The following is a 25,733-nucleotide window of genomic DNA, read 5'->3' as shown; positions in this document are numbered from 1 at the left end:
ACATGGATACAAATTTTACTCAGGATATTTTTAAACACACAGTGCTTCTTGAAAAAAAAAAATCTAATTACAGAATTTCTAAGGGGAGCAAGACTTGCCCAAAATATCTGTGTATCTGTAGCTATTTATAATATTCCCCACTCTCTCCTAACTGTAGTCGTTTCCCCACTAAGAAGAAAAAGAATTGGAGTATAATGCTGCTGGTATCATAATGTGCTGTGTGGGTTTAGATTATTGTTTTTCCTCATTGTGAAATTACAGCCACAAAATCTTCCTCTGTTGTAGTGGAGCAGAGGACATTTTCCCATGTGCCATTAAAATCAAATCAACACACCCAGGCATCCTGAACTAAGGAGCACATAGGACATATTTTTTATATTCATTCAGAGACTGTACAAGCACACTGAAGGTTGATGTTGGCCTTTAAAACTTCAACACCATTATGCACTGTACATTCATAAGCAAACCTGTGTCCTAGAAAATATCATACAACAAATCACCATTGGCTAGTGCCTTTCAGAAATGGAAATGTAGGCCTACTGCTGTCTAAATTACCTGGTACAGTGGTGCAACAATTTACAACTTCAATTTACTTCAACTGTGTTCCACAATATGCCTGTATCAAGAATAGGTAAAATCACCTGATCTGAAAATTTATGTTGAATATTGAGTTATCTTTGGTACATATAATATCCAGAACAAACAGATGTTTAATTGAAGCCTTGATTGCATTATATAAATCATAAATGGCAACTAACAGGATAGGAATTTTGTGTCTTCTGTGTTAACAGTCTTGTTTACTCTCACAAGACATTTGTTTTCACCTTGTCTTTAAACTTTTCATATAAATGGCTTTCATTTCAATCTTAAAGACCAACTGAAAGGGAAGACTATATAGTATAATATGGATGGGTGGACTGATCCCCCACAAATTATCCATACCGACACAAAGCCTTGTTTTGAGTATCAGTGCGAGTGTCAACAGGATCGATACCAAAAGAAGATGGCTTTATCATTGTAGCTCACATTCTATCCTTGCATAGTACATCAACTGCTTTTAACGATAAAAAGTATTGATATCAGTATTGATATTAGTGATCCAGGCCCTGGTTGGTATTGTACCGAAACCAGATTATGTGGAGTCACGCACCCCTCTTGTTTATCTCCGTTTTCATTGGCCATCTCGCCTATAGGACTGGACACTGAGGGGCAAATGCAAAGAAAATGGATTCCTCACATAAGTGTTATCGACCCCCAGTATACCAATGTGTGTAGGATAACAGCTCAGGTCACTATTTCACAATAATCTGCTTTGAACTGCTCTGTGTCCACCTGTTTAGGCGGAATGCCTCGTCTTTTTCGCTTGGTTATGCTGAGTGCCGTGTGTAATTCCGTTACTGTCTATCATTTGCCCCTCTCCACACACACACAACAACTTTTCCCTATTTCAGATGAAAGGAATATGATTGGCTGTGAGATCCGGGCTCCGCATGCGATTGGATGTTCCTTGTTTCCGGGGCTCCGCTGTGCACTCACTGACGTTTCTCGGTCTGCCCCGAGACAGACTGGAGAGAATGGCTACCAGTGGAGGTTAGCAAAATCTTCATTGTTTTGTGTACTAATCATATTTAAATAGCGCTTTCTAAAGTTGTCATTTGTGTGTTTACGTGTTCGCGGAGTATAGTCCTATAGAGTAATGGAAAGAGTCGTGACATGTTGCATTCTTGTTAAAAGAGGTCAGCCTCTAAACGACTCCTCAAAAGTGTTGGTTGTCGTTAGCCTGCCTGTGCGGCTAGCGTTAGCTGTCTGGCTAACTTTCGGCCGGTTAGCTCGCTATCCACAGCTGATTGTGTAAACACTTGTTTATGACAAGAGACAAAGGTTAGACAAGTTGTACGTATAGTTACTGTTATCAGTACTAATGCTCTAGACATGACGCTAACTACAGTTATGTTTTTATAAGATTTGAGCCTTAGGACTGAAAACATTTGAGGTTTTTATCGCCCCTTCCATCTCGCAATGTTGTGTCAAAGAAAGCTTGCTAACATTAGCTTGGTGCCTAGCTGTCTGCTAAAAGTTAAGCTTACATGTTAACTAGCTAACGTGACCACGAGCTTTTCTGTTTTTCCTGATAAACTAACATTCCGACGAACAATAACACAACGGGACTATTTAGTAAATCGCAATGTTGAAGTTGGCTTTCAGACTACTCAGCTACCCAGACAGTTACTGTAGGCACCGGGAGATGTGAGGTGTTAGCAAGCTAGCTACCACCTGGCGAGACAGTACTTCTCAGTTCACTCGTCGCGAGTCTTTGTCCTGTCAAGAAGTTAGCGTTGCACAACACGAGGTGTTTGTTGGAAAAAAAAATCTGTTCCTTAGCCGCTGAGAATATATGGCTATAGTGAAACGTTACAAGTGGCTTAATGTTGGGGTGCCACTTATATAATCTTCCATAACGCGTGTGCTAAGAAACATATTTACTTTGCAGACCCCTAGAGTAGAGGAACACTATAGAGCCCACGAGTTAATAGGCCCATGTGTTATCTTTACGTCAGGAGTCGGTCAGTGAGAACATGAACAACTTTGGCTCAAAGTTAGAAACAACCAAAATATGGAAAGGAGATGAGAAGTTTTTGTAGTAGCCACAGTCATTATTTTAACTGGGCCAAATATTCTTATGAACCATACGTGTAAACCACAATACTTAAATGAGCTATGAGTTTGAGTTATCTGATCACCCTGTATTACTATACCTTTCTCACTTTAAAACAGTGCTCCAGTAGACTTTGAAGTATGCATTCACTGTAGACCCTTTTGATAAACATATATTAAAGTTAGGTTTTGTTTTGATATAATATGTATGTACAATCACTGGTGTTAGCATTTAAAGTAGTAATCTTTGTGTTATCAGTCATCTATCTTATATTGTGTTCTGTTGAAACATATGACAATATAAGGGTATTGTCATCAGCCTATGTTAGATTTCCTCTTTTTATTAGACTGCACAACAATAGTAGAAGATTGGATCAAGGGTGTCAAAATACTAACAAGAATATTATAACTCACATCTCTTGTTTCTTTAAAAAATAAAGGTCTGATTATGACGTTAAGTGTTATGTGTGGTGTCCTCACAATTTCCAAAGGTGATATGTTGATCTTGTGTTTTTTCTCTCTCTTTATGCTGTGTTGCTCAGAGGTAGGGAAGCTGTCACAAGTACAAAATGGGACACCTCCAACCACCAACTACAACGGGGTAGACGCTGTTCATGCCTGTAACATCCTTCAGCAGCTCAAAGCCTTGTATGATGAAGCACAGCTCACAGACATTGTCGTAGAAGTGGACCATGGCAAGACTTTCTCATGTCACCGAAATGTCCTTGCAGCAATCAGCCCATATTTTAGGTATGAAGTGTAGGATGTGTGCATGTTTTTTCGCAAAATTATTTTCACAGTTCAATAGCAGGACATATTAAAATTTTACTTGGTTTTGGAGTCAGCTTGGCTACAGGTTAACTGATTAAATGTCATGATATTCAGATCATATTCCCATGTCAAGTTGAAGCATGAGAATTGATTATCATACAGTAGTTAAAGTATTTCTCTTTTCTCTGCCATCACTCCCAGGTCCATGTTCACCAGTGGCCTTACAGAGAGCAGCCAGCGTGAGGTCAGAATTGTTGGAGTGGAGTCTGAATCCATGCACCTCGTTCTAGACTATGCCTACACATCCAGGGTCACGCTCTCTGAGTCCAATGTCCAGGCCCTGTTCACTGCAGCCAGCATTTTCCAGATTCCTGCCCTGCAGGACCAGTGTGCCCAGTTCATGATCAGCCGGCTCGACCCACAGAACTGTATCGGGGTTTACATGTTTGCTGATGCCTATGGGCATCAGGAGCTGAGGGAGCGCTCACAAGACTACATTCGCAAGAAGGTGAGTTTAACATTAGCACAGGATTTGGTATTTGCATTTTGATTTAATGATTATGCCTGCTGCTATGTAATTCTACTTTTTAAATTCATATTCATATTTTTTCAAAGACAGTTTATTGTAGTCTTGTGACAGTGCTTTGTTTGTGACCTGTGTATTTACTGCCTATGTTTTTGTGTTAGTTCTTGTGTGTGTCACGGGAGCAAGAATTCCTCCAGATGACCAAGGAACAGCTGGTCAGTATTTTGAACAATGATGACCTCAATGTGGAGAAGGAAGAGCATGTCTATGAGAGCATTGTCCGATGGCTGGAGCATGATCTGCCTGGCCGTGAGGCCCACCTAGCTGAGGTTTTTTCGCAGTGCATCCGTCTGCCCTTGCTGGATGAGGCTTTCCTCAGTCGGATACCTGCCCCCTTTGCTTGCGCCCTGTCCCTGTCTAAAGACCCTGCTGAGGCCAAAGCACGCCTCACTGGCACCAATGGTTGCCCACAGCGCCTGGGTATGACTGCCTCTGAGATGGTCATCTGCTTTGACGCCGCTCACAAACACTCAGGGAAGAAGCAGACGGTGCCTTGCCTGGACACAGCCACAGGAAGGGTGTTCAAGCTCTGCAAACCACCCAATGATCTCCGGGAGGTTGGTATCTTGGTGTCCTCAGAGAATGATATTTACATCGCTGGTGGCTACAGACCTAGCAACAGTGAAGTGTCTATAGACCATCGAGCAGAGAGCGACTTCTGGCAGTACGAACATGCAGGCAATCGATGGCTTCCACGTGCACCACTGCTAAGAGCGAGGATAGGCTGCAGGCTTGTGCACTGCTGTGGGAAGCTTTACGCACTTGGAGGCAGAGTTTATGAAGGTGACGGGCGGAATGCATTAAAATCAGTAGAGTGCTATGATGCCAGGGATAACTGTTGGACAGCAGTCAGTCCCATGCCAGTTGCCATGGAGTTTCACAGTGCTGTGGAGTACAGAGACCGAATATATGTCCTCCAAGGTGAGTTAATGCTGCTCAAGTGAAACTAAGCGAGCTCTATAGTGGACTGAAGATGATAGTGAATCATGTCATATTACTCATTAATTCAGAATTTTCTTAAGATATGTACACACTTTGATTTAAATAAAAAACACGTATAAGAAAGATCATTAAAGTATGTGATCACTGCTCTAATTGATGTTTGTTTTGTTTTCAATAGGTGAATATTTCTTCTGCTTTGATCCCCGTAAGGACTATTGGAGTCATCTGGCCCCAATGAGTGTCCCGCGGAGTCAAGGTTTAGCTGCCTTGTATAAGAACTGCATCTACTACATTGCCGGCATCTGCAGGAACCACCAGCGCACCTTCACTGTAGAGGTCTACGACATTGAGAAAAACACCTGGAGCCGCAAGAGAGATCTTCCATTTGACCAAGCCACAAGCCCATACATCAAGGCCATGCTGCTGCAAGGCAAGCTACACCTCTTTGTACGAGCCACACAGGTCATGGTGGAAGAACATGTGTTTCGCACCAGCCGCAAGAACTCCCTTTACCAGTACGACGATGAGGCAGACCTATGGACCAAAGTCTATGAGACACCCGACCGCCTCTGGGATTTGGGTCGCCATTTTGAATGTGTGGTGGCCAAACTTTACCCACAATGTCTACAGAAAGTGCTTTGAGATAGCTCATTTTATGAACCCAATCTATGAGGCAGAGGGAGTAATGTGGTCCTGCCTGCCTTGTGCCTGGTGTTACCTTGTGTTTGCACCATAAAGGACCATTTTTGGTTAAGTCTTAAGTCGTTTAAACTTTGGTTTAACATGATCAAAATGGGGGTGCTTTTAAAGATTGCAGTATTTTTTTTTCCAGACAGCACCAACGACCCACACTGATGCTTGTTTAACAAAACCGTACAATGAATCATAAGTGCAATTATCCTATTTTTTGCTTGTTGTTGAGCCATGTTGTTCTATTTTTGTTTTAGATACATATATAGGTAAGGATTTTTACAAATGATAAGCATGCGATTGAGGGTGTTGGCAGGATAAAAGTGCCCTCTGGAGATATGGATGCTACGTGTCAGCGTATAGTGAAAATCTCTCTATATATATATATATATATATAAAAATAACTATATAAACTATATATTCATACGGGTAAGATGAGTACCATAGCTCATTAGTAGGTTGTTGGCTCTGAGGTTTGTGTGTGTGTTTTTTTTTTCTATTCTGTGCTCAAGTCTCTCTCTAGCTTATTTTATAGATGAGTTTTAATTTGAAGTGTGCTTGTGATTTACATTACCTTAGTGTTTTTGAAGCTTGAAGCTCGAATAATATTTTTACAGCCCTCTTCACAAACGTCAGTGTGTCAAACAATACACTATGTGTGGCTTCCAAGCTATTTTTAAGTTTTGTTTGAGATTCCAGTTGCATGGGGACTCATAACCTCCCACTCTTTGAGTTGGCATCCATTTTGTGTCACATGCGAAGACAACTTAAGTGAAATGCTAGAATACTCATTCTCCACATTGGAGAAATAAGGACGGAGTCAAATTTGTGGCAACACTAAGTGGAAAGTTCAGACCAACTAACAGGCTTACCTCAGACACTTCGGAGATATTTGATTAGGAGAAAAGGGACATTTCAGGCCATTCTGTTGATTAAGAGCTCTATTTAGGTTGTTTTCTGATCAGATTAATCATTGAAAAGGTTGAAAGAGCCTTCCTCTTAAATGCCGAAATAAGCATTTGAAGTCTTGTTACAGTTGATCTGGACATTGAAAAGAATTCTATGGTAGCAATAACTCATGGGACTGTGATTAGGCTGTACTACGATATATTACCTTAGTAAAAGTGCATTAATTGTTTTGTGTGTTTGTCTCTGCAAGTGAAAATCACATAGGTTCCAATGATTGTTTGGCTGTTGCATGGGTGCAGGCTTGAAGTGATGCGTAATTAAGTGCAGATCATTCGGGATGCCAATGTGCCTGTGGCTAGAAAAAGGGGGGCATCAGAATCCAAACCTTTTCTTTCTGATGAAGAGCATCTGAAAAGTCTTACTCAGCGTTGCACTGAATCACTCTCCACTTCAGCGGTCCTTAACTGCAAACTTTACGAAGCACCCTCCTGAACAAGCAGACTATAAAGAAATGAGGGTGGCCCTGGTTTGTGCTAATTCGTCTAACAGCCATGAATCCGTCTTTACATGCCATCACACAGAGGATACAAACTGTTGGTGCTGCTTTTTTTTTTTTGGGTTTTGTTTTTTTTTTTTGACAATCTTGTATAGAAGAAGTAATACCACCACTCAGTGGCGTTCCCTGTCAAAGTGTGACATTTTCAGTGCCGTCAATTTCCTCATGCAGGTTCCTGTGTCATCTTTGCACTACACATTTCTCTTGTATTTTATCTTAAAGAGTACCCCTCTACTACAGAAAACTGTTTTACTAACCATATAGCAATCATCTAAGAGATTTACATGGAAATTAAAACCAGGAGAGTCGTATCCAGTAAGGACTTGAAGATATAATTTAACTTCTCCAAGAGAAGATCCACTGTTGACTGACTATGAGCTGACTCTTAAGTGACCCAGCTTCAACAATGCCCTAAAAACAGCCCTCATCAAGGGTGAGAGAACGTTTGAGCTTCATCCACATGACTACAGACGGCCATTTGAGAACCAGGAACGGAGAACTCTCAGGATTTCTACTGATACACAGTACTGTATTTAAATGTTTTTGTTATGTGTAATATACTGTACTATAGGTTTGCTGTACTTGCACAGTTTTTTAAACTTCAGTTTCTTTTATAACTTGAAAAGATAGATGTGATTTTCCTTTTGTTGTCTCCAGTGGCTGTTTTTATTTCTTTATGTAATTACCTATTTAGTTATGGTAGAGTAATCCTGCTCTGTTGAGAAAAAATGATTATCCACGAGTGATACATTTTGTTTTTTTCTTTTTTCTCTCTCTGTAGTACAGTAGTATTTCTTTGTAACATGTCACCGAAACTAAGCATTACAGATCAAGTAACTACATTGTTACGTCACGTTTCAAACACCAGTCATGTAACACAACAAGCTATAAAACTACTATCTGTGTTCAAGAGTTAGTGGCCTCGGGCTGCTCATACTGGTCACCTACATGCATCGCTTATTGGTGCTATTCCATTGTGTTCCTCATGCATTTCTTTCCTCACTTTTATTTTGCTGGTTTGTCTGTTTTGGGTTTCGGGTTGTTGTGGTGGTTGAGCTCAACTGTGAAATTCACATTGCACATAATTTGAAAATAAAATTATTAAAGTGTAAGTTGTTCATTTATTCTCAAATTTTAATATGCATGCTATTTTATTTGTCACACACAAGAGTTCAATCCAGTGTAAACTGACATATCTGTACAGGATGCAACAGTGTGAGGTTCTGATTCACTACAGACAGCAGCATGAGCTTTAGGACTAAACATGATGCAGAAAAAGCTCCTCCACCAGTAATCCTGAAACTAGTCAAAACTCTGGCAAACCCCCCACCCCACCCCCAGGACATCGATATGCCACGTGACCAAACGTCAAATAAAGCAGCAGGGAAACTTTGGTCATTAACTTCGCTGAGACAATCGGGGCTGCGAAGGACGCTCAGTGAAAGGTAAGGTCTTTTCAGACTCTACAAAACATATTTATGATCCTATCCGTCTTCTGTACATTGAGAGTTAGAGGTTTAGCACCACGATTACTTTGTATCGCTGTTTTCTGCTGTCCTCCACGTGCGAAGTATCTCCTTCCGTCTCGAGTGCTCTTTCATTGAAAACGTTTCTTTGGAATTTAAAACTTCAACACCTGAAGTTTAACAGATGTAGACATGTAGCCTACTTAAACTTTGTTGGATATAAACGTTTAGCCGTCTGTCGTTGGAACTGTTGTAGTTTGACTTGTACAAAGAGTCAAATATACGACACAGCAACAGATGCTGTCTGCCTGGCTGACTACTCATTACTCAGCAAATAGCAAAAGCTGTAGTTGTTTATACTGCGTTTACAACACATACGTTATATTTATCTCATGTGATTCTCATTAATCAGAAACACTCACATGCTATCTCCGCATTCGGCGTTAGCAAACAGTAAGTAGTAAACTTCAAACTTTAAAGGCCCATTTGTGACCATTCATCTCACATTAAGAAAGTCATGTAATCGAGAAGTTTGATATAATGTTGGAAATGCATCACTCCCATTCCTCTTTATGACATGCTTGCTATATCAGTTATAGCCTACTCTTGTGTCACTTATGTCAGCAAATCTTTCACAGCATTAGAAAACAATACAAACTTTGATGCAGCTGTCACGTGCTCGGCCACGTATTAAAATGCGTGCCAGTTAATCTGGGAATGATATTTTAGGTATTTTATTTTGAAATCTGACTACTTCTTTTCTGCTCTGGCTTTTAGAGATGGAGCAGTATCTATAACTAAAACTATCAGTTCTGCATGTAAATATCACTTTGGTCTATGGCACACGATTAAGCACATTTTAAAAATGCAATGTATGTATCTTTTTTTTTTTTTTTCCAAATTAGAAGTTAGTATTTGATAATACAATGTCACATGTTTTTCCCCCCACTCTCTGAATAGGAATATGTCGCCTGCACCAGCAGATGAGTTGGGCTACAAACCCCTGGATGGTGGTTGGGGCTGGATGGTGGTAGTTGGGGCCCATATTTCCATTGGATTTGCCTATTCCACGCCAAAAGCCTTGTCCATTTTCTTCAAAGAGATCCAAGAGGAGTTAGGGGCCAGCTACAGTGAAATAGCATGGATTTCCTCAATAATGCTGGCTGCCATGTACGCAGGCGGTGAGTTGTTTTAATCAGTATCATCATCATCATCATGATCATCATTTTTAGATTGGTTTGCCAATTTAGAAAAATATTCACAATTATCAGTACCAGCACCTGGAACAAATGATCACTGCTAAATCATTGATGTATAATTCACTTTATACTATTTTATACAAATTTGGTGGTGGTCTTACCTTTTGAAAATCTGAATAGCCTTTGTTCCATTTGGATATTATTTGATAATATCAGAGTCTAAGAATATGTTTTTCAAAAGCCTACTTAATTTCAACAAAGTAATTTTGTATTGAAAGAGGATGTTTTCTCTTTGTCAAGCAGATCCGCAGTAAATTAGTTGCTTCACAGAAGTAAAAGCTTCTTTTGTTTTTCAGTTTCTCCATGATGATTTTCATTGAGAATCAAAGTTAATTCTCTAGAAATAACAGTTAGGCCAAAATTCTAACTCAAGGTCTGCTTTGCTACATACATTTACACGCAGCAATGACTAGCTGGTCGCTCAGTGCAGTCAGGGCCACATTGTCATTCACATCACAGCATTTGTAAAGCTTACTGTGTTCATTGTTTACAGATTTCACCCCCAAATTTATATCCAAAAATTGTATTATCATAATCATTGTAAACAAGGTTCTGTTGTGGTGAGCACAGCTCAAAATATTGTATGCGTCATGTGACTGAACACCCAAATACATTGCTGAAAATGAGTTCCTCAAAGTAATTAAAAAAAATTGCAATGCAGTCAGTACTTTTATTATTTAATTATTTAGAGTATTGTCAGATTAAGGGTTTATATAGCATACCAAGCTTTACCAATACATCATTTTTGAGGCCCATACCAACATTGATGTTGGGGAGTTTTAAAATCTGATAATGATTTATCTTTCAATACTTAAATTCAGATTTTTTTTGTTTTTAACATAAACAGGAGAATGTAGTTTTTAAAACTGAGTGGGACATTTTACAGTTGAGAATCAATTCTCTCCATTGGACATACTATGAAAAGGTACACACCATTGCCGTATTGCAATTTTTTTGTTACTTAATGACCAACAGACACTAATATATCTTCATTAAGCTAATATCAGTAAATATGCTACATCAATAAAACCACCTGGTTACTGTAAATACAGTAACTTTTTAAATAGAAGCAGAGCAGTTTGGAATTGTTACACTGTGAGGTCTTCAGGCCATCACGGGTTCTGTAGCCAGTACCTCTAAATCAATATTCTTTACACAACTAGAGAATGCCTTTGTATTGGCCGATGAATAGTAGGTTAACCAGGTAGAGCTGTTTTTTTGCTCTTCGTCCTATTGGATTGGATTCTATTGTGTTCCCTCAGGGCTCTGACACACCTGGCTTACCTCCAAGCACTAGCACTGATAATGGTCATCTGATCAAATGCCCCTTAAATTGCCTAATATCTTCTCTTAAAAGTTGCTCTTGAAACCACAAAGGCTACAGCTAACATTCAACTGACTGCAGACTGCAGACGTCTATGTTAGAGGGAATAAGTAGCTTGTCAGTGGTATTTATTTAGAATCATCAATCTGCATTATAATTCCAGTCTTATAGCGTATAGAAAAATGCTTTCACTGTTTGGCATGTGTCTTCTCTACAAAGAAAACGGTTGTTGTGTTGTGAACCCATTTGGACCAGATAGAAAATTGAGAAATTGACTTCACATGACTGACGACTGAAATAGCTTAAGGCTGCCTAGTAAGGGGGGTGTTGTTAGCATGTATAACTCGCCTGACTTTAATTTAACTATGCACACTAACACGATTTAATCGGAGTCATTTAACAGTAGTTAAGCTCTTCTTCTTGAACATTCAGGTTCAAACAGAATATATGTAAGTAAGTAACCTCACTATTGGTGGTGCAGTGTCTTTACACTTGGGCCTGTAATAGCACTGTCAGGCTAGGCAACAGTCATTGCCATCCATGCAATACATCTGAGTGGTGGTAATCACAGGCCCTTGTTGCATGTTGAAATTGTCTCCAAACAATGTTACATTCTCGGAATGTTTGATTTAATAATTACATCAAATAAGATCCCACACTACTGCTTTCAAAAGAGGCTAAAAGAAATCTAAAGTGACTTTTTCACAAGTCTGTTTTCATTGCATACTCTTCTCTGTACATGCTATTGTTATACTCTTTTCTGGAAAACTCATTAGATGACACACACACAAAAAAGACAAAATAAAAGTCTTGTGTAGGGTCTACATGAATTCATCATTAGCTGCTTTCAAGGTTACAGAACAGGAGCATGTGTGACTCACCTGCACTCAACTCAGGGAGGCCTAACTGGTGAAATATTCCCCTCCACTGTGGCTCAGGCACATGGCTTTATCATATTGTCCTTGGCAAGGCTTCAGCAATGTCACCCAGTGGAGGCGAGAGACAGGGGGTATATATCAGAGGAAGGTTCAGCACACTGAGGTCTGACGCCAGGTCCCTGTGGGAGAGACATGACAGCCTTTTCAGAAAACCTCTGACTCAAGGAGTCCAAATGATAAAGTTATAATGGAAGTGGTAATGGTGGTGCGGGAGATGCCCTATTGTGACACAGCTACAGCGAGAAAGATGATCTATCTTTGACCCCCGCAGGCACCTGGTTAACTGTATAACAGCAGGATGGATATTTTTATTTCATGTACAGTAGTTACAGTGGTACAGCAGATAAAGTTGTCGAGGAAAGTTATTTTACAGCAAAAAATGAAAGAAAACTCTTCATTGTGACTTGGTCAACTTTTTAAGGAGGCATTCCAGATCTCAGTGGCAATATCAGTGCATTGACATTGACATTTTTTTTTTCTTTTAAGCTGCACTAATCAATACTTTAATATTCATAGTGGATGTGATGGATGTGAAAGGGGCTTGTAGTGACAAACCCACAGAGAATTACCAGAGATAATATCTCTCAGACACAAACACAAACAGAGCTCAGATCAGTGTGCAATAAACAGACCTTTTCAGTGTAATGTATTTATCTTTTGTTTATCCAGGAAGGTCCCATTGAGATCTTTTCCTCTAGGGAGTTCTAGTCAAGAAGCAGCAGAATTGGTGACAAGAAGAAAACAAAGAAAAACACAGTTTTGCTCAATTAAAAAGACACAGACAATACATACAAGCTAAACAGTAAGGAGGATAAAAGATGAAAAACACACAGTTCATCTCCAATAAAGTTACTCATTTAAAAACAGTTGGTTAGTCATATAAAACAGCAACATGTTTCATTCAGGGCAGTTTGTAGGAGTCTTTTAAATATATTTAATGAGGGGAGTGTTCTAAAGTAGTTGTATTTTGCAACTCATTCTATAACCAAGGTGCATAAAAGGAAAAAGCAGTTTTACCAAGCTCTGAGTGCACCCTGGGGATATTTTTAAAATCTGATTAGCAGATCTAGTGCTGTGGTTGTTAATATGAAAAGATAAAAGAATGTCAATGTAGGTAGGTAGTTTAGCTAGCAATGTCTGGTAAATAAATATCAACATGTATTTTTCTCCTCTGGTAGAGGGAGGACCATCCTAATGATTCATATTAAATGCAATGTTAAATGTGTGTGTCTGCATTTGCTACAAAACATAAAGCAGTGTGATAGGCAAAATCCACAAGTACTGATGAAGTTGCATGCATGTAGATCACATCACCATAATGTAATACTGATATGAATGAGCTCTGTACAGTTTACTTTCTGGCTTCAAATGGAAAGCATTTTTTAAGTGGAAAAAATGCCCTCTTTGGGCCTGAGCCTTTTCAATAAACCATTAATGTGGACATTAAAAGCCATCTTTTCATCGAGCCATATGCTTCGGTACTTTTAGGACGCAGCTCTTTCTATGTATGTCCCCTCCAGTGTCAAGATTATAGGATCAGTTATTCTCAAACTCAAAACATCTTTTATTGTCATTCAAAAAACTACACAGGACTGTGCATCATTGAAACATCTGGTTTCCATTTGACAGTGATGAATAAGTGAATCATAGCTGGATTTATTCCCTGACCAGTCATTTAAAAAAGTCATTTAAAAAAATATAAAATAAATTGGGGGCTAAAATTGATCTGTGAGGGACATGTTTGTTTTCTGTAAGTGAAACTGAGGTATGGGTTTCTGCTGATACATGCTGAGTTCTTTTGGATAGAGTCACAGCTCTTTCACTTAGCCCTACACAGCGAAGACTTTGTTACAGCAGTTCGCGATCTACAGGGTCCTAACACTTTAAACAAATCAATAGAGGTGCACAGTGATTTTTACTATCTAAAGAGTTGACGATATCATTTGTAACAAGCATAACTGCCAGTCTCTAAAGCCTGATTGAAACTCACAGTGAATGTTTAGATAAAGACTATTTACAGACGGGTGGGATGGTAATTATTCAGGACAGAAAGGTTTCCACCCTTTGATAAAAGGACAACCATAGCTTATTTCAAGGTACTGCATATGATTTGGAGCATAAACTGAGATGAAAAACTGAAGCAGCAAGCTCTGTGATAATATCTGCAGCATGTTCTGAAAAGTAAGGCTTTGTCTTATCTGGGCCTGATGATTTTTTACAATCTTGGGTTAATAGGGTTTGTAGATCAGCAAAGACTGAAATTATTCATGTGACAGATTACTGGACTGGTGTAACTAAATAATCTATCTTACTTCTTCACTTAAGATAACTTTTTTGTGCTTGTTGCAATAACTTGGTTTCTATAAAGTTGACATTTTACATATCATGCAGAACCTCCCTAACTGAACCACTTACAGTGGGAAACCACATGACTGTTGTGCAGATGTACTGTACATTTTTACTGAGAAAGGTGCATATACAAAGACCAATCAAGATTTTATGTTGGATCATTGAAATAAAAATTGCAATTAATCATAAAGTCTTTCTTTCTCTGTTTTTTTTAATCCAGTCTTACTGGCAAACATATTTGGACAAGCAATTGGTAAAGACCAAAAATGGCTAAAATGGGAAAGAATATGGACCTAGATTTGACCGGATGACTGGATGGTTGCAACGATCATCAATAAATACACTTTTGATGGAATATAGAACATAGACTGATTCCATTTAAGACAAAAAACTTTTTATCATGCACTGAGAAACTGATTGTCACCCCAGGCAAACATTGTTTTCAAGACGGTAAGTGTTTGCCAAACATGTAATCCTCTTACTTGACTGGGCTGTTTTCAATTATCACTATTCACACAGAGACCCCTCCTACCAGTGCCATGAAAAGCAACTGTACGTTAAGGTCTCAATAATCATGGCAGCCTGTGCATTAGTTTGATTGATCCTCTCTCCATTTTCTGTATGTTATGACAGTTATTATACATTCAAAGGATTGGTCTTCATTGCAAGGAGAAGAAATAAGTTTTCATTATGGTGTGCTACAGAACAGCTAGTGGTGCAATGTCACTCTTTCAGGCAAGGTTATGAATGAAGGGAAGAGTGACAGCATATAAAAAGCTGTTTAATTGCTGATTGATCACTGAGTGTAGTATTTTACATTATCAGGGGAGAGTATAATCAGTCGCCAAGTTGCTTTGCAGTGGACGCAAAAGTGTGGAGGTGTTCCATCACTTGGTTTAATGTCCTTTTGCCCTTGGTTTAGAACTACAGTAGACTGAGAATGGGTGCTGTTGTTCTCTGAACCCTTGATCACTAGCAGTAGGTAAGCTAATTGCTAAAACTGTTTATATTGAGATGTAACATATGATAATTCTGAACCACTCTCTCTTTCTGTGTCCTCTTCTTTGCAGGACCTGTGAGCAGCGCATTGGTCAATCGCTTTGGAAGCCGGCCAATAGTAATACTTGGTGGACTGATGTGTTGGGCCTCTATGGTAACTGCTTCTTTTGGGACCTCCATCATTTACATCTACTTTTTCATTGGTGTCATTGGAGGTACAGTGCCTGGATATTTTTCAAATGTTGTCCTTTTTTTTTTTTTTACAATATGTTGTGACAATATTGCCAGAAAGGCCTTAACTGGTTTTGATGATTCTGCTACTTACATACCAGCCTGAGAAATCCATAGAAAATTAGCTGACCAAGAGATCACAGACCAAACCGGAGTACCTGTGGGTTTGCAATCAAGTGAACAACCCAGCAAATTTCATGATGTGGATCTAAGACTTGCTGACGTCTTTGCTTACCATTTCCATCAGCCCTGGTTAAGATCCACTGGGGTTGGGAGGTTGGCAATCTGCCTTTTTTTAAGATTCTCTCTGAATCTCTGGGTTGCCAGCTTCCCCTGACTGCCTGCTGTGCTGTTTTTTAGGGGCTCAAGGCATCTACCCTAGCTCCTGGGGTGCAGTTAGAGCACCAAGGGGACCAGAACCAGGACGGTAATTAAGACAGAGCCGTCCCTGATCCCAGAGAGCATGGTCTTAACATGGCCCTCTGTACTCTCCCATAGGCTCCCATCATGGTCGTCACATGGGGGCTCTCTGCCACCCTGCGAGGCTCATTACCCTGCCAAGGACTGCTGTGAAGGATTAATAGGCCCAGCAAGTGGCTGGGCCATGTGTGGTGCCTAGAGGTATATGTGAGCCCTGCTCTGCTCCCATGTGCCCTGGCACACTGACACATAGGCATCAGGCAGTTTTACTCCCTAGCAGACATGCAGACACATGTGCACACATGCACATATACATACACAAATACAAACATATTTAGAAAGACCAGTTAGTTCAGATACTTTCCAGAATCAGTGAATGACTCGCAGTAAGTAATTATCTTTGTGTCCTTTTATAGGAGGGGATGTCATGTTGAAGTAGGCATGAACAATCAAGGTCAGGCTTATTGTCATTATACAAGGCTGCAGAAAAGCAGTTGTGGAAACATGAGGCATAGAGTTCTGTATATGAATGTTCAAGCTCTGAAAGGCTCACATTTTCTTAGAGGTGAAGCAACAAAGGACATTCAAGTGATAAATTGCTCAAGAAATAGACTTTATAGAGCAGAAAAGTTGTAATAGTGAGTTGTAGTAGCTATCAAATTGGTAGAAAACTTGTTAGCTGCTCAAGTGACAGTGTGCAGGGATAGGGGATTGTTTTGTCCTTACATATGGGGTATTTGAGGGACAGTGAAATATTAGGCTGTTTGACCTTTGTTACTGAAGAGGCTTGACTACAAGCAGTTCAGAGACAACCTGGTGCCAATCTATGCAGTGCAACTCTGAGAGAGGCCAGCACATGAACTACAGTCTTAAACATACAGGAATTATTTTGATTTTGCAAGTGCTCTAAGATGGAAGAAGCCAGAGCTGTTTATCAAATGTTAAATTTGAGGCATCGTGTCCTTAGTGGTGCGGTGGTTAGCACTGTCGTGTCGGTTCCAGGTTTGAACCCCGGTTCGTTCAGTGTGGACTGTGGAGTTTGCATTCTCCCTGTGCCTGCCTCGGTTGCTGTGTTGTTTTTCAGGGATTCAAGGCATCTGCCCCTGCTACTGGGTTGCACTAAGTGTACCAAGGAGACCAGAACCAGGATGGTAATTAAGACAGAACTGTCCCAGATCCCAGAGAGCATGGTCTTAATGTGACCCTCTGTACTCCTGTAGCATGAGACAGCGCCTGTGTGGGTTCACTCTGGGTAATCTCACTTCCTCCTATTGTCCAAAGACATGGAGGTTAGATTGATTGGTTACTCTAAATTGCTGAATAGCTTTTTGTCTCTGTATGTCAGTCCTGTGATAGACTGGCAGGCAGTGTCTCCAGTGTCTCCTCCTCAGTGTACCCTGCCTCTGACCCAGTGTCAGCTGGGATTGGCTCCAAGTCCCTGCAACCCTCAAAGGATAAGTGGTATAGATGGTAGATGGATGGATGCATAGATGTCCTTATGATTGCACTAATGAAAGTATAAAATTTCCTTCTTGATGATACTGTAGTTTTTGTTGTTCAAGTGCTTGTGTCAGCCTGTGGACAGTCTCGGGTACTTTGGTTGGCTGTGGCTATGTTGGCTGATGGATGGATGACACTGATATAATGTTGAAAAACAGTAGCGTATTCCTTTAACAAGAATAAATTCAGCTAAATATCATAAGTTTCCAGACACTAAATTGAATTGTATTCTTCTTGCTTTCCTACAGACAATACAGTAAGATGCCACTTTGTAATGCTTGGTCTTTAGATTTCCCGAAGATCTCCTCAGCTGCTAAGAAATCCAAAATGTTTTCTTAACTGTTGCAAATCTGATAAGATGTCCAACACACAGTAACTTGTTATGTAACAGAGACTTAAAACAGTAATCCACTGACTCAGAGATGACACATTTTTTATGGCTCTATGAATTATTGTTATTTTAAAGTCAAAAAAAGAAAAATAATGCTTAATTTCTATGGTAAGTTTTTATATACATATAAGGATACTGTAAAGTCAAGATTGCTGTTTCCTTTGCTGTTGATGAAATACACTGTCTTTTATAAAACTTTATATGGTAATTCTCTGGACCCATTTTGAATAGAGATATTCACAAAACAACAAAAACATTTTTTTCATGAGCTGTCTCATGGAGCAAGAGAAGAAGATTAAATTGACAAGAATATAGCAGCCTAACCAACTACCTGTAGCTCTTCATCTTAAATTGAATTGTGGGTAAAAAGGCGAAAGAGTGAAGGTGTTACCTAGGCTCTCTTAATTTATTTCTACTTAAATGGAGGAATTATTTCTGAAATAATTTCCAGCGTTCTGTGATGAGATTTTAGCTGGCAAAACTGAAATGAGATGGAACCTTAATGAGCAACAAGCAGAATCACTCCTAATTTAATTTAGCGAGTACCCTCAGGAGTTCAGGTTCAAGAAGGGTTTCTTCCTGAAGATTTTTTGAATGACTGTGTATTTTTCCATCTGTCTGCACACAGGTTGTGGACTTGCCTTAAACCTGAATGCATCTCTCACCATCATCAGCAAGTACTTCCTGGCCAAGCGGCCGTTAGCCAATGGCCTGGCCATGGCTGGGAGTCCAGTGTTTCTGTGTTTTTTGGCCCCTCTAAACCAATACTTACTTGATAAGTTTGGCTGGAGAGGAAGTCTGCTTATCCTAGGGGGTCTGATGCTCAATTGTTGCGTTGCTGGGGCCCTGATGAGACCTGTTAATGCACCTTGTAAGCCAATCTCTGGTGCCTACACAGAAGATGGTGGAGGAACAGCCGAATAACAGCATCACTAAGCTAAAAGGAAGCTGTGTGAAGAATTCAAAGAAGTTCTTGGATTTGACCTTCTTCAAGGATCGAGGCTTCATTATCTACCTCATAGGAAATATGATGTTCATCTTCGGTGCCTATGCACCCATTGTGTTCCTACCAGCCTATGCTATAGACCAAGGTGTAGAAGAATACGCTGCAGCCTATCTGCTCTCTATCATGGGCTTTGTGGACATGTTTATTCGTCCTGGCACTGGCCTAGTGGCCAACAGCAAGTGGATCAGGCCCAGAATCCAGTACTTTTTCAGCTTTGCTATGATTTTCAATGGAACGTGCCACTTAGTGTGCCCACTGCTGAAGAGTCATGCCCTCCTGGTGGCCTATGCAGTATGTTTTGGTATTGGGTTTGGCATGGTTTTTGCCCTAATATTTGAATGCCTGATGGACCTGATGGGAAACGAACGCTTCCCCAGTGCTGTTGGACTGGTCACCATCATCGAGTGCTTCCCCATGCTACTGGGCCCACCTACTGCAGGTAACTGTGCACACTGAACATAAACATTATCAATTTTCAGACAAGACAGAAAAACACTTTTTGAATTTGATAAGCTGTGCACAAGTAATCACATTGCGTGTACAGATCCATCTCTCTTCTCTCTCCTTCTCTCGCTCTCTTTCTGTTCCTCTCTTACACAGGTAAGTATTTACTCTCAACTCACTTTAGACTGTTAATACACACCTTATGTTGCTGTTTTCTGCAACTGAAAGGCCAAGGGGAAGTGAATAATGTAGACTTACAAACATACTATACAAATACCGACTTGGGAAAAAAAATCCTCTATTGTTACAGCATACATAAATAGCCAGTTTGAAGAAAGCTGCTTTGCAAACAATGCAGCAAACTGAATTCTATATATTTTTGCCTTTATCTCTTTCTCAGTCACAGGCTGTGCATTATGTTGCACAAGAGCTCATTTACTTCCAGAGTGTTGTTGCTGTAAGACAGAGCAGGATTATCACTGGTGAATGGGGTGCTTTGAGGCACATGAGGGCACAACAGAAAAGTAATAATTGGTCATGGTTATTTACCACTGTAAAGAAGCTGGTTGCACTCATTGCTCAGGTTTTCATGGCATGTCTACAGTAGGATTTGGTCTCCATACCAATTTTGGAATGAAAAGCAAAGAAGCTGAGGATTGTGTACATTCTTTACATTCACCACATCACTATACTGCACTAACAGTAGCACCACAGAATTACAATACCCCCAGCTGCTATGCTGGCATTTTTTTTTTTTTTTTTTGTTACAAATGTTAGAGTTGTGTGTTTACAAGGAGATATTAGTTAAAGGACCATACTGATGACTTTGCTTATTTAAGCCTGTTAAGTATAAAGTATGGCCCTGTGAATAAGTGCAAACTGATAAACTGTAAAAGATTTACTGAGATTGTGACATCGACCCATCTATCCATATCGCAATGCGAGTTTGTTGACATTTGTATCACGGTTTTGGTGTTGGTTTCAGAGTCGTTACACCCTTAGTAAACACACGTCTCTGTGTTCAATTATTTGATAGAGTTATGACAACAAGAAGGAGTGGGACTTTTTGTGGCAAATTGTGGCAATCAGGCTCTAAAAGGTTTTAATATATTTTAACTGCCTCTATGAGCTGTATAAAGAGTATATCTCTCTTTACAGTATTTTTTGTATGACTGATACTTCAACAGAGCCTAAGATGACTTCACCAACATGCACAACAAATCCTAAAGCTACTCTCTGTTTGCATAGCTAAATGAACTCTAGTTAATGGTAATGTAAAAAGTACACATAGTAGACACTATTAATCATAAATCAAGTGATTCCCTGTTATATATGCTGCTAGTAGGGATTTTTGTAATGGGTCAAACTCAGCATGTTATTTTTTTTATTGCTCAGCATAAACCTATAAGCTGAATTACTGAACTCAGCCCATCAAATACGAGAAAAAGCCCATTTTCATCCGATGACTTGCATCTCCAGAACTCTTCTGCCTCTGATAGGGCTTTAGATTGAAGTGTTGGACAGCTATCTTCATGGTCTAAATAACTGTGTAATCAGAGGGATATTGTTTACTCTCTCTGCTTCCTTGCCATTTTCAAGACTAGTGCACTTTTGAAAATCCCACTCTAAAACATTTTTTTGTTGCTTCAGTAAAAACAGCGGCATTGTATACAGTGACAGTGACAGTCTCTGAAAAAGGAGCCATTGGGGAAAATTATTTTGTAGTGACAATTTGTCATCAATAGAACAAAAGCATTTTGAATTGAGGCCCTGTTGTTGGTATCAGAACCTGCAACAACTGCCATAGAGGCAGCATGTAAATCTATTAATGCTTGCAGTTGATGTAGCGACTTTATTGTGAAACACAGTTTCACTGTCTTGACATGTGTCTAACAAACTGATAAATATAAAGTACATACACTGAGTTCACTCTATCTATGAATAACATGCTGATCTCATGATATAAAAGAAAAAGAAAAAGACAATGTTCTTCTGAAAGTTAAGAGCATTGAGTAATGTCTAAGTGAAAATTTGCACGTCAAAAGTGCACTGTAGATATTGAGCAATGACATTTGGATTTGTCAGTGAAGGTGTGGCACAATGACTTGGGAAACCGTTACACCATTAGTCATTAATAAAGAGAGGTCAAGTTTAGATTTGAAAGTAATAGCTGGTCAGTCGATAAGTCACTGTAGCTATTTTGAAAATCAATTCATTATTTTTTGCTAGTAATTTTTAAAGTAAAAAGAATAATAAAATCAAATAACTAAAATCTCTCAATCTTGGTGGACGTTAGAAGACATTACCTGGGCTCTGGAACTTTATTTACTAAGCACTCATTAAGGATGCAAGCAAGATTAATCAGTAATGGAAACAATTGTGAGTTGCATGGTCTCAGAGCTTTTTACAATCAATATTACATATTGTAGTCTATCCTCTATCTTCAGATATTCAGTTTGGACAAGGGACAGAAAAATCCTAAAACCTCTACTTGCAGTAGCAAAAATTCAATTGTTGATTGTTCACAATATGAGCTATATCGTGACTGATCTTTATAGAAATTTTACTAGGCTCAGCAGCACTTTTGACCACTGTTACTTATGCTGCACCATAGTCAAATGTAGCCTGCAACAGGATATGAAGTTTGCTGTCGTCACACTAATTAAGAAACAAACTGGCCTTTTGCTAAGTTAAACTCCCAATATGTTGCAGAGTTTATCTGTGTGCTGTCTGCTATGGCCATTGACTCGTGACTTTTTTTGATGGATGAGGTTAAGGCAAGCCCGTGAAAAAATGAGAAATGTAGAAGTTGTTAAAATCATTTCTTGCTGAGGCCATGTGGGTGTCAGGCATTACATTAGTCACATGCACCACGTCTTTTATGTTCCATGTCTCTTCCAAACAGCAGTGCTCCTCAAGAAGTCCCCATTAAAATATGCACCATACCAACTACAATGAGTAGTGGTGTTATGCAGTTTAAATTGTCTGTCTGTGCATCACTCAGGGAGACCTGTTTAGTGTCCTAGACAAATACACTGAGGACGTTGTGTACCTGCCTATGACTTAATCAGTTGTGCATATCGTCCCACTGACAAACTTTTCCTTTGCCTCAAACCTGAGTTTTGATGAGGTGAAAATTTATAGGCCCCCCAGTTTGTCTGGTGCGACCCTGTTCTGAGGCGCTCATTTAATAGGGTAAATAAGTGCCTCCCTGCACGTCTAACGTTCTCCTCCAGAGGGCACAATCGTTATGTCTCCCCTAACTAGTCTGCTTGTTACCGCTCCCCCAAAACCTGCGGGTCAATCCAATTAGGAGAAAGTGAGGTAAGTGGGTGTAATTAGCCTTTTGCTTTGGGTGTTTAATGACGCTCAGTTCAAACTCTCGTCATTAAAGCCCTGTACCTGGGCCATAATTAAGCTGTGAATATATTAAAAAAAAAAGAGGTGACTATGCCAGATGGACTTAATTACTGCTCAGCCAATCAAGGACTGTCTTAATGAGGGTGATGGTCATTGACGTACACACATGAGATGAGTGCTATCAATCAGATGATGCAGCCTTCACTGAGATGGTTGAAACTGATCCAAATGCAAAGTGACCCCCCCTTCAGTGTAGTACTGTAAGTGCCGGCACACACACAAACATCATTATCATTATTATTTGTCGTAAAGATGATAATTGGAGTACTTAAGAGGATCTATCAAGGAAATGGCCCTTTAAAATTAATAGATTGAGACAAGATACTATAACATGGTACACAATAAAGATTTCTTGAAGGTTGGAGGAAGAAAAAACTGAACCAGGTTCAACTTTAAGGACCATAGGGAGAACATATTCTTGCCCAAAATTATTCAGATATTGAAAAACCCTTTCCATTGATTCAGTAAGACTCTAAAATGGTCTAAAGGAGGGATTGTAATATGCTGAGATGGACAGACAGACAGGACCATCATACACGCTTAGACTGAAGGAAAGATAGCTGCACTCCCCCATTCGATCTGCGTCTGGAGGCGAGAGGGTGGGGCGGTGGGGTTACAGGCCGGTGCAGTTAAGACTCTGAAAACCTGGAGGCTTAAATCTGATCTAAACCACATTTGTCACTTTTCAGCAGACTTGGGCTCGATATTTTCTGGCTCTGAGAATGGGCCTCTCTTCTGATTCGTTTTGGTAGCTGCCGTCCAAATTGCCTTCCCAGAGAAGCGGTGAGAGCCAGGGAGGGTGTAATGGCCCCCCTGTCATTTCCGACATGGCTCTCCTCAAATTGGCCTGTGTTCACTCTCCTCTCTCTCTCTCTCTCTCTCTCTCTCTCTCTCTCTCTCTCTCTCTCTCTCTCTCTCTCTCACACACACACACAAGCACAAGCACAAGCACAAGCCAAGTCTGAGTTCTTGCCTGTCATCCTCAAACTTGTAAAGTGGTCGAATGAAGATTTTATTCAGTGACATATTGTGTTTTGCTTGTCATGGTGTATAGTTGTGTGTTTTTGTTCGATCTATCACCATGTCTGTACGGATAGGTACAACTGACATCTGTTGGGTTTGAAATATCATAATTTCCCTGCACCCTTCTGCCCTTCTCCACACAGGGTTACTGGTGGACATCTATGGAGACTACAAGTACCTTTTCATGATGTGTGGCTCTGTGATCGTGGCTGGTGGACTCTTCCTCTTTGTTATGAACACCTGCAACTATCACATGCTGGAAAAAGAGAAGACAGCAAAGGACAGGCACCAGCACCAGGACAACCAGGACAACCAGGACAACCAGGACAACCAGGAGAACCAGGAGAACCAGGAGAACCGGGACCAGGTGAGCATCTTAGAGGCAGCCCAGCAAGGTCCAAGACTGGAGAACACAGAAACACCAAATTAAATACAATTCCTATTTTACATGCATGTTAGGGATACATGTATGACAGTGTGCTTGTGTTGAGACAACACAATGACTGATTCCAGCTTTCTCACACACTAATTTACTCATTGTTTCATTTGTTAAGATAAAAACAATTGTTTTGATGTTCAATTAACCATAAAGCCATTTAACAAGAAAATGAGACTAAGAGGCATGTTAGCAGCTTTTTGAGGCTTTACATCAATACAGAGGAGCTTTGAGCTAACATCAGTATGCGTACATCGTCACAGTTACATGCTGATGTTTAGCATGTTCACTATCTTAGTTGTAATGTGCTAGCATTTTAGCATAATTAGTCCTAAACACAGAGGACAGCTGGGCCTGAATTTAACAGATATTAAGTTATAAACAACAAATTAAAAAGTTTGACCCGATGATGGTGCTCAATGAAAAATGTAAGAATCATTGAAGTTCCCACATTTCATCCTGAGGTAGACATAAATGTGTTATTAAATTTCATAGCAATCCTATCTAAACTTGTTGAAACATTTCATTCTGAACCTCATTCTGAAGATTGATGTAAAAAAAAAAGAAATCATCATATTTTTGGCAAATTTCATGGTAATGCATTCAGCAGTTGTTTAGATATTCCACTATCCATCCATCTTTTAGCAATATCACTTATCCTGAAGGTCACAGGGGAGCTGGAGCCAATCCTAAGTGCCACTGGGCAAGGGGCAGGGTACACCCTGGACAGGGCAAGATATTCCACTAAAAATTTTTTTTTAAATATCAGCGTCATGGTGGTGCCAGAGGAAAAGTCAGGATCACAAAAAGTCACTAGGATACATCATTTGGGGAAGAAGAGTATGTGTACTGAAATTTCACCATCTGATAGTTATTCAAATGAGTAAGTCTGGACCAAAGTGGTTGACTGAGCAACATTACCATGGTAATGGTAAATGCCAAATATTTGCAGGTGCCAGATGTGCTTCTTCTCTCAGTTTAAAGTCATTGTAAAAGAAATATCTTTTGGTTTTGGATCGTTGATTCAAAACACTGGCTCAGGGAAATTATGATTTTCTGTCTTACAGACCAACGAATTAAGTGATTAATTGAATAATGATCAACAGATTAGTTGATCAGTTAGTTGCAGCCTGAGTTCAGTTAAGATCATCAACCCATTGTCAGTTTGTTTGTTTGCCGCCTAGAGGTCATTAGGAGGAATGACAGTGTGTGCAGATGAACCAGGATCTGAACCAGGATCAGTACTACCTCTACTCTTATACGCTGACTGTGTCATGCTTTACTTGATTATTACCTCATGACTGAGTGTCAGTCTTAATGTCTGAGAGTGAGTGAAATGCAGGGATGGTTGACTTCTTTCTCTCAGAGGGTGATGAACACACATCTGCATTTCTTTCTTTTTTTATTCCTTAATGTTC

General features: G+C 39.8%; 2 protein-coding genes across 2 annotated transcripts; both read left to right on the top strand.

The window, feature by feature from the left end:
• The first annotated feature begins 1,475 nt into the window (after positions 1-1,475).
• Positions 1,476-8,221, top strand: kbtbd8 (kelch repeat and BTB (POZ) domain containing 8). Its single transcript, XM_018680102.2, has 5 exons — positions 1,476-1,590; positions 3,198-3,405; positions 3,628-3,934; positions 4,114-4,933; positions 5,133-8,221. The coding sequence occupies exons 1-5, from the start codon at positions 1,491-1,493 to the stop codon at positions 5,594-5,596; spliced, it is 1,899 nt and encodes a 632-aa protein (XP_018535618.1). The 5' UTR covers positions 1,476-1,490; the 3' UTR covers positions 5,597-8,221.
• A 97-nt stretch (positions 8,222-8,318) lies between these two features.
• LOC108885657 (monocarboxylate transporter 2-like) lies at positions 8,319-24,864 on the top strand. The gene is given in 6 exon segments (XM_018680101.2): positions 8,319-8,554; positions 9,536-9,756; positions 15,516-15,659; positions 18,615-18,880; positions 18,882-19,431; positions 24,023-24,864. Coding segments are annotated over 6 exon segments (1,668 nt in total). The 5' UTR covers positions 8,319-8,354; the 3' UTR covers positions 24,310-24,864.
• The last annotated feature ends 869 nt before the right edge of the window (positions 24,865-25,733 follow it).

This window comes from Lates calcarifer, linkage group LG12 (genome assembly GCF_001640805.2).
Source record: "Lates calcarifer isolate ASB-BC8 linkage group LG12, TLL_Latcal_v3, whole genome shotgun sequence".
Classification (NCBI taxonomy): Eukaryota; Metazoa; Chordata; class Actinopteri; family Centropomidae; genus Lates; species Lates calcarifer.
Note: the sequence above shows the minus strand (reverse complement) of the source record. Positions and strands in the feature narration are given on the sequence as shown.